This window comes from Caretta caretta, chromosome 9 (assembly GCF_965140235.1).
Source record: "Caretta caretta isolate rCarCar2 chromosome 9, rCarCar1.hap1, whole genome shotgun sequence".
Lineage (NCBI taxonomy): Eukaryota > Metazoa > Chordata > Testudines > Cheloniidae > Caretta > Caretta caretta.
This window is the reverse complement of record NC_134214.1, coordinates 41,817,333-41,826,617: the sequence shown is the minus strand read 5'-3', so window position 1 is coordinate 41,826,617 and position 9,285 is coordinate 41,817,333. Positions and strand designations below refer to the sequence as shown.

General features: G+C 38.5%; 1 protein-coding gene across 2 annotated transcripts; it reads left to right on the top strand.

The window, feature by feature from the left end:
- The first annotated feature begins 404 nt into the window (after window positions 1-404).
- On the top strand, window positions 405-8,704 carry MRPS22 (mitochondrial ribosomal protein S22). 2 transcript variants are annotated; one of them, XM_048863347.2, is made up of 8 exons: window positions 405-584; window positions 1,575-1,738; window positions 3,049-3,213; window positions 3,750-3,893; window positions 4,467-4,550; window positions 6,412-6,557; window positions 8,096-8,204; window positions 8,499-8,704. In XM_048863347.2, the coding sequence occupies exons 1-8, from the start codon at window positions 455-457 to the stop codon at window positions 8,589-8,591; spliced, it is 1,035 nt and encodes a 344-aa protein (XP_048719304.1). In that variant the 5' UTR covers window positions 405-454; the 3' UTR covers window positions 8,592-8,704. The 2 variants fall into 2 exon arrangements, with proteins under 2 accessions (XP_048719304.1, XP_048719306.1); XM_048863349.2 differs by lacking the exon at window positions 405-584 and adding an exon at window positions 814-914.
- Window positions 8,705-9,285: the final 581 nt, after the last annotated feature.

The following is a 9,285-nucleotide window of genomic DNA, read 5'->3' as shown; positions in this document are numbered from 1 at the left end:
TATTTATTTGTTGTGTCTATATTATTTGTCTATTGCAGTTCAGCCACTGCTCTGACCTGGAATCCACTTTTTTTTTTTCTTCTGAAAATTTTTTCTCAGGAAACTTCCAAAGTTTTGACTTTTTGTTCCAATCCAGAGGTCCGCAAACATTGCATTTCCAGTGGAACAGAAATTCCTACTTTATCTCGGTTCTAGGCCTGCCTCCACCCTCCTGATGACACCTGTCTGGCCTTAAGAAACTGACCTCAATGAATATTAATATTCTCAATGGCTCCGCCTCTGGCAGTCTCCCATGGCAGACACTGACCCGCCCCCTCTCAGGCTCTTCCCTTCCCGCCACCCCTCGGGGCCCAGTGCCGGCGGTGTGTCCCAGGGACTACACGTCCCAGCGTGCCTAGCGTGGCCTCCCGGAAGTCCCGTTGTGAGAGCGCGGCGGACTGAGTAGCGCACCGGCATGGCGGCCCTCGGAGTGCCCCGGTGGCAGCGCTTGTGGCGCCGCGCGGCAGCTCCCCTCGGGGTGCAGCGCCCAGGGCGCGCCCTGCTGGGGAGCCGCAGGTACGGCCAGGACGCGGGCTCAGAGGCCGGTAGGTTGCCGGGCGCGCCTCGAGCCCATGGCCTGCGGAAGGGACAGGGAGCGAGGCGGGAAGCGAGCTGGTGGGTGTGTTGGCGCAGCCCCGCGTCCTGCGCCGGGGTGCGGGCTGCGCTGCCCGCCGGATCTCTCCTCCGTCCGCGTCCGCTTGGGCTCTTGGCCCTCGGGCAACAGCCAAGGCCCCGCCCCCTGCGCGCCCGCTCCCCGCCTTGGGTAGGAAAGCCCTGGCTCGCTGGTGCGGGCTGACTCTGGAAAGCCTTGGAGAGCCTGCAGGGACAGAGCTGGGCCACCCCTTCAGGGGTGCTGAGAGCCATTGAACCAAACGGTAAACCCTATACATGACAGGTTTCAGAGTAACAGCCGTGTTAGTCTGTATTCGCAAAAAGAAAAGGAGTACTTGTGGCACCTTAGAGACTAACCAATTTATTTGAGCATAAGCTTTCGTGAGCTACAGCTCACTTCATCGGATGCATGCTACAGCTCACTTCATCCGATGAAGTGAGCTGTAGCTCACGAAAGCTCATGCTCAAATAAATTGGTTAGTCTCTAAGGTGCCACAAGTACTCCTTTTCTTTTTGCCTATACATGATGGAAACCACTTCAAGCCCGGGGGTGCGGCAGCACTAGTTCCAGGACCTATACACCCCTTTATCTTCTGAACGCTTGGAGACATGGGGTGGAACAGGATACTCTAAACACAAACTCAGTATGTTTTAGACCTGAAAATGCTCAAAAGTGGTTCTTTCCTGAGCATCGCCTAACTTGCGAACAGTCAGTATGTTTTGGAGTTTTACCCTCCAGACTAATGCCTTGAATTTTGAAAGTATTGAAGGAACTTGTCACTTACACATTTCACTTCTTGGTCTGTTTCATTCTTGACTGGCATATGCCTAAACTACACAGGTCTGGTATTCAGAACTTTGAGCCTATTGGATGTTAGTCTAAGCCAAAGAAAATAATCTAATTTTTATAAAATCTCTTTCAGACAAAAAGAAGTCAGATGTCACAAAGCCTTGTTTTACGGATGAACTTGTTCAGAGCTTACTCTCTAAGATGACGGGGTTGGATTTGCAGAAGATTTTTAGACCCATTAAACAGGAGCTTAAACCACCCACTTACAAATTAATGACAGAAAAACAGCTAGCAGAGGTATGATGCCATTCTTTTTAAAAAATATGTATTTGTTTAATCAAAAGGTTTACAACAGATAAAGCTCTTGTATACTTTCATGAATACAGACAGACCTATATTAAGCATTATATAAAATATATTTGAAATTCTATCCTCTACTACACCATTCCATCCCATTTTGTAAATAACATATTTTACTGGTACTCTAAATGATGGTCAATTTCCTTTGATTAGCTTTTTCTGTGTGAGGAGTTGAATGTCAGTAGGCATACATTTTTCAAAAGATTAATGGGAAATGTTACCAGAAAAACACAATTTAAAAACAAAATTGTTTTAAATCTGTTCAATGTCTTTGAAATTCAATACCATCTCTACTCAAGCAGTGTGAATCAAACTCCTGATTTCTTTGTCCTTAGCAGTCTGTCTTTGTTTAGTAAAAGGCTGTAGTAGGTTGATGACTTCGCAGTCATTAAGGCCTGTGCAAAAGTTGAGATTCAGCATAACTGCAGGGGTGAAATACATTTTTTTTTTTTAAAGGAAAATGAAACCTTCAGTAAACTAACAAAAAGGCAGGGCAACTTGGGCACAGATGTATATTAGTACCAAAGATGCTTTTAACTTTTTTAAGTGACTAGATTTCAATGTAGTGATGTCCTTCTAAGTATCTCAGAAGATATTTTACCCTGCAGTCTTTCTTTCTCCTTTTCTCTTGGGTTTTGGTTTATTCTATATGGAAGAGAGTAAACTGCATATAGTTCTGTCTCTCTAGGATGATTTTTTTTAATTAAACTTCATTTTTTTCTTTACTGTTCTGTTTGTGTGTTTTCTGTGTATGTTTGTTTCATGTCCAAACTACCTAAAATCCTGGAAATCTTTTGCCCGCAGTGTCTTCTCTGTTCCCTGGCTGAACCTCTGGATGGTTGAGATTCCTAACTTAAGCCAGTTTTGTTACTACCACAATCCTGGGTCTCTCCTAAGCAGGTGGTGATGTTTTAATGCAGCTAGGGACTAGCTGAAATAAATTAGGTGACTTCAGCACCTTCAGTATTCTCTTTGAATCTATTGTCCACCTTTCCCAATTTCCAGTCTTCCTTCAGGAGAAGTACTCAAGAGTATGACAAAGCAGTGTTTTTAAGTCAGGACTAGTGGTATATCATTTATATAAGAATCGCCTGAATAGTATTTTAGCCAGCCTGTGTCTCTCTCTGGAATATATTTCAGTGTAGTAAAAGTTGAGGGAAGTTTATTTTTTAACATCCCATTTCCGAATTGACTCTTCAATCCAGTGTGATATTTCACTGTACAGTTATTGGATTTTCTCTTTTTAGGCCACAAGAAAAGCCATTGGGGAAGCTAAAGAACTATTAAAAATGCCCCCGGTTCTGAGTGAGCGAGAGCCAATTGATGATGTGTTGGCAGAAGACAGGATCCTGGAAGGAACTGAAACTGTCAAATATGTGTTTACTGATATAACTTATAGCACTCCACACCGTGTGAGTAACTTACTAATATATTCTGCAAGAGAGCTTCTTGACTATTACCTGATTTTTACTTGTAACTTCAAAGGAACAATCTTGGGTTTCACTAAAATGTTATCAGAGTTCAGCCTCAGGTAAGTACAGTATAAAATTGAGGAAACATTTATTGCCAGCAGAACTAAAAATTACATTCTGATGCTGTAATGCAGGAATTTCTCTTGAAAGGAAAGGAGAGGAGTCAGATCATTTTTGGTTGTTCAGAAGAAAGCCAGGTATTTGCAATTATTCAGTAAGTGTTCAGTGAATTTCCCTTGTTGTAACTAGTTTTTTTTCCATCTCTAGAACATGAGTAACAAACATAAATATGAATGACATTGGACAAATTTACAGTTAAGTGATTAGGAAAGCCCGTTTCTAGAATTTCTGCTTATCCTGAGCTGCTGCGCAGTAGGATTTTTCCAGCCAGATTTCCCCCACCTCACCTCAGAATACTAAGGGAAAAATGATGATGATAAAATGTGCAAAAAAAAATTTCCCCCCCTTGATTTCAGGAGCGTTTCATTGTAGTTAGAGAACCAAGTGGTGTATTACGTAAGGCCACCTGGGAAGAACGGGACAGGATGATTCAGGTGTACTTCCCGAGAGAAGGACGCAAACTTGTTCCACCACCAATATTCAAGGATGAAAACCTTACGGTAATTTTTTTTTGGCTTTGTGGAGATTCATCACTAGTGTTGCTCTTCTGGTATAGTGTGTTCCTGAAATTTGAAAGTTTTTAAGTGTGTTGTAAAGGCCTTGTTTTTGTTCCACTTCAGTGATATTGGTTTAGAAACCTGTAGTGTGCATGCAGTTAGTCTTGTATAAAGATACTTATCAGCATAGCTCATTTTCATAAATTTACAGGTCTGTTAGTCAGGAACAAACAAATTTTGTGCAGATGAATCAGATGGAATGAGTTGTCTGTTAGAGGTCCACACTTAACTACTGTGTGTATTGATAAGACTACATGCCTGACCTGAATATGCAGTGTGGCTTCCGGCAAACAAATTGTTTTTTCTTTACTTTTATATATTTCATTTCATTATTGCAGTAAGGAAACTAAAGGCAATTATTGCACTCAGGTGGCTTGTCATTCTTGGCCTTGTACCTGTTGACATTTCCTGAAATGTGTCATTACCTAAAATAGAAAAGTACTGACTGTTTAATTTCTTCATTTTAGAATAAGGGGTAATATAAAATTCATTCCTGAATTACAACTGTCATTTTAGACTGTGTTTCGTGAGGACCGTCATGAAGATGTACTTAACCTGTGCATTGCACAGTTTGAGCCAGATTCAGCTAACTATATCAGAGTAAGTCCATTTTATTATTTCTAATAGGAAAGTTAATGCCAATGACAACTTGTAGGTTTTTGTTTGTATGAGAATGAGTTCTCTGTGGACCACAGTGATTGAAAAATCATATTGCCTTTTAATGGCTGCATAGGTATAAAAATGCAGCTGAAAATTTAGTGAAAATGTATGTACGGTTCTTTTAATATGCAATTTTCTACGAGATCGGCATGTTATGAAAACAAATCACTGTCCAATTGTATCTACTTCTGATTCTCTATTTTCACTTAATAAATTATCTATGCAACCGTTGCTTTTTTGTAACACTATCAACATGTTTACCATTTCTAAACAAATTCAACTTTAGTGAACAATACATACAAAACTGTATATAATATGTACAAAATTCTGGTAAGTTAAAGGGACACTACCAACTTGATATCTAGTGAATGAAATGCGTTAAAAATGGCTTCCGCTACTACACTTACCCCAGCTGTAGGCTCTTTATCAATATTTTTCTCTCCCTTGTGGTAGTGTGAAAGACCCACACAAACAGATTATGTACAGTGCTGTCAATTGGACAAAGTAAGCAAGCTAAAAATCTCAACTTATTGTGAAGAGAGTAGCTAAAAAAATTTTCTGGGGAAGTAGTTTGTGTCAAAGATAAGCTTTGAAATATGAATTTTTAATTTTATACTGTTAACATTAAGAAATACTCTCCTACATACAGTTAGGCATGTGTGTAATTTTACTTATTTAGATAGTCCCGTTGACTTCAGTAAGACTACTCAAATGAGTAGAGTTATTTGTTTACAAAATTTGACTGGAGCAGACACAAATAGACCTTAAGATTCCAAGTGAAAAAAGTAAATAGTACTTTTGTTAGTACTAGCTACTTGAAATTATTTAGGGGCACTAGCTAAGATTTATTAAGATTGGCTCCTAACTTTAAGTCATGCTGGTGGCCTGATTTTCAAAAGTGCCAAGTGCTCCTAATTGGAATAAAGAAGAATTTAATGTTTTACGTATCCATTTTGTTTAACTCTTGGAACCTGTATTCTTAATTTAAGTGCACGATATAGTTGTAAAACTTCTCAGTGTTAATTGAAAATGTATGAGAACATAGTTCCATGTTTAGCAGAATTTGTTTCCCTTAACTTTTTCTTAATAACCTTTCCTATACTCTACCATAAGATGTCATTGAGCCTGATTGTCACCCTTACTCATGCTGAATAGCATCTTACTACAGTAGTTCCTTGAAATCAACATTAAGCCATTCCCATAACCCAAACACTGAAGCTTCCTGTTATGTCAAAACTTGAAAGTGAAACTGATTTACAAACCAAAGAGCAATTGTTTTTATTGTTCAAACTGGGATATAGTGTGAAAAATAAGTTGAAGTAGATATTTTGAAAAGGCAAATTTTAGACTTTTAAAAAAATTTTCATAAACTATTAACACATTTTACCTCACAGCATCTATTGAAACTGAAGTCTGAGACTGCAGGTGCTCTTGCTGGTTCCTTGCATGGATATACACCAAGCATACATCTTCTGCTTCCTCCCTGCTTTGGGTGTAGATCCTGTCACTTGAGCATAGCGAAGGAGTAGATTGAAGGCTTCAGACTTACATTTTCCCAAAATAATGAAAGTATGTTAGCTGTGACTGTCAGTACGTCCCTCTAATTTACCCCCTAGAATTGGGATATCCCAATGTGATATCTAAAATTAAGATTTTTACGTACAACCATCTAGGTTTGACAGTGTTTTGAGGCTGTGTGCTGTCAGCACTATTTTAGACCTTTTGCAGGTGTTGCAAAGGTAAATCTTTGTCACTCTTCTGGCAGTTTCAGGATTGTAAACTAAAATCTCATTTTGGGTAGGTTCATCATCAGACGTATGAGGACATTGATAAACATGCCAAATATGATCTTCTACGTTCAACAAGACACTTTGGAGGAATGGTGTGGTATTTGGTAAATAGGAAGAAGACAGATGGCTTATTAATAGATATGATCCAGAGAAATTTGTAAGTGCTCTTTGGACACTAGCTTTGCTTTGTTTTCCTAGCATATAAACAGTTAATATCAAATCTGATTTCAAATAGTCCTGAAAATACCTACTGCAAAATTTTTCCTATAAGATGCTGTGATTTTGGCTTATGCAAAGGGATATACATGCAAAAAAGATATGGGTTGTATTGAGCCAATACTGACCTGTACCTCTTAGTTCCTGCAGAATTTAACTTAAAACAAAAATAATAATTGTGGTTTATAACTTTTGGCACATTTTAACTCAGTGGTGTGTTGAGACTCAATCTTAAATCACGTGTATACTTTGTAAACTGATCACTTCATGATTTTAAGTGGAATTTTAGGATGGGCCTTATCCTTTAGGAGGACAGGGTGTAAATGAAGTACCATTAGTCCTTATTATATACATACTAAAATTGGGGAAACGACTGCATTTTTTGGCAGTTCATGGTTTTTGCCAGGGAGTTTCCAGGGCCTCACTGAGGTACTTTACTTGCTTAAGAGCACCTGCACTAAAAATGTCTCATTCCAGCCACTTTGAGACTTCACTTTCTTGAACACCAGCAAAAGAACAGAAATTATTCCTGCAGAGCTGTTTCAGCTATCACTAGACTACTGTATGCGTTTTAAGTAGCTAATATACTGTTAATTTACAAATCAATCTTTAATAGCTCTAAAACAACCTTGATGGAAATGTTAGTCCAAGACCAGGGATAGTCATGACATGTCATTTAAGAACATGTATCAGCTATGATACTTGATTTTAACTGACAAGTGAAACAGTGGAAACTGGAGAATATGTTTTGTACCCTATAAAATCTTAAATCCTTGTTTTAAAGGGGAGATGGAATTCTTGTAATAGTGGCTACCACATTCACTGAAATTCATCTTGGGAAAAAAATGAATTTTTTAAAAGGTTCAGTAATGGGTGAGGCTTAAAATCAAATATGTAGGATTGGAAAATATTTAAAGGGAATTTATTTGAGGAACTCCAGTTACTGAAAAACTCATCACCTCACAAAAAAGCAGCAGAAAGGGAAAAGTAACCATGTCATCTACATTTAGGACTAATTCTCATTTGCTTTTCAGTTAAATTTTGGGAGATGTGATTCAATGTTTTTAGTAGGGAAAATAACATTAGATCAGAGAAAGCTCTGGAAACTGCCTGGATTGTTAACAATTTTACACTCCAGGATTGGTGAAGATAAATATTGCCATTTGGCAGAATAAAGACCCATTGTGTATTTTGAAATGTATGCTAGGGAGGTATTAATAGCACAGGCTTTAAACAAGACATAGCATGGGTCAGCTTCTCTACACCCTTAGCCAGTGCCCCTTAGCATTCTTATTCTGCATATAGCATAAAGAGTACCAAGATGTGACACCTTTGATATAAAAGCTCACTTACACTTTGGAGATGTTCAAAGTGTTGCTTGGATCTTAGTTATGGGCTGGTGTACCTTCATACTTGTACTAACAAAATGCTATGGTATTTCCAAAAAACTGTAAGTAATGACTCTTAACTTGTTTTTAGAATGGATGATGCTACATGCTTAATCAACCTCTATCATATGCTCCACCCTGACTGTCAATCAGCAAAAGCAGCAAAAGAACAGGAAGTTCATGGAGTAGATTTAATCAAGGTATAGTACACTTTCCTGCTTTGGATAGAATAATGGAAAGGTGAGGTTCACATTGATACCTGCTTTCTTTATATGTAGCCACACAGCCTCATAGTTCATTAAGAAACCCTCTTTAACTATCAAATGACTGTACAAACATTAGTTATGTATAAGAAACCACTACACCCAACTTAACAATTTTAACAAAGTAAGGGGTGTGCTGAGATGCCACAAGAAATAGTCATTCTGTAAATCAGAAATTGTATAATAAATTCTGTACTGTATTACCATTTTAATAGCCGTTATCTTTAACAGGTGTTCATGAAAACAGAATCAAAGAAGATAGGATATATAGAGCTGGCTCTTCAGGCTTATCAAGAAGCACTGGCTAGTTCAGCAGCTTTGTGAAATAAAAGCCTCATTTAATCAAGTGTTAAATTTCAGGCTATCATTAACTTGTGGGAAGTACAAAATGTGGCTAGTGCTGTATAGAACTCTAAAATAAAACACAAGTGACTGAGGTATGTGGTTCAGACTTTTCATAAAATAGCAAACTATAGATACCAAGAAATCAGTAGGGTAATGCAAATCAGTTTTTACAAGAATTCTGCAACTAGAAAACTAGAAGATGTCACCCTTGCTAAACAGATCAGTACTAAAAACAAGCAGTCTGTTTTTATACATGAAAAACTGGCCTTTAGAGAGGAGCACTAGAACACAAGTGGAAGAGGTGAATGTAGTCACTAAGTATGAGAGGATGACTACTATGCAATGCATTTATATAGTTGAAAAGGGACACTTCTGCATGCAACTTCATGTTAAATGTGTTCAATTTAATTTCAAGATCAGAGGAGCACCAGAACAGCAGTTTTAATTCTTTGCACAGGTTAGTTTAAGTAGCGAGGTGGGGGACAACTAACCTGAATGAGGTGTCAGCCCCTTCTGTCTAAGCCTTAATGCAGTGAAGCCACACATGACCTCTGATGTAAGTTGAGGAAAGTTTATTTAACTAAACCTTCATAGGAAGTTGCCTGGTAGTGGTTAGAGTATTAAGTCACTTAGGGGCAGCTGAGGTAACTAATCCAGTTTTACCAGATACCTG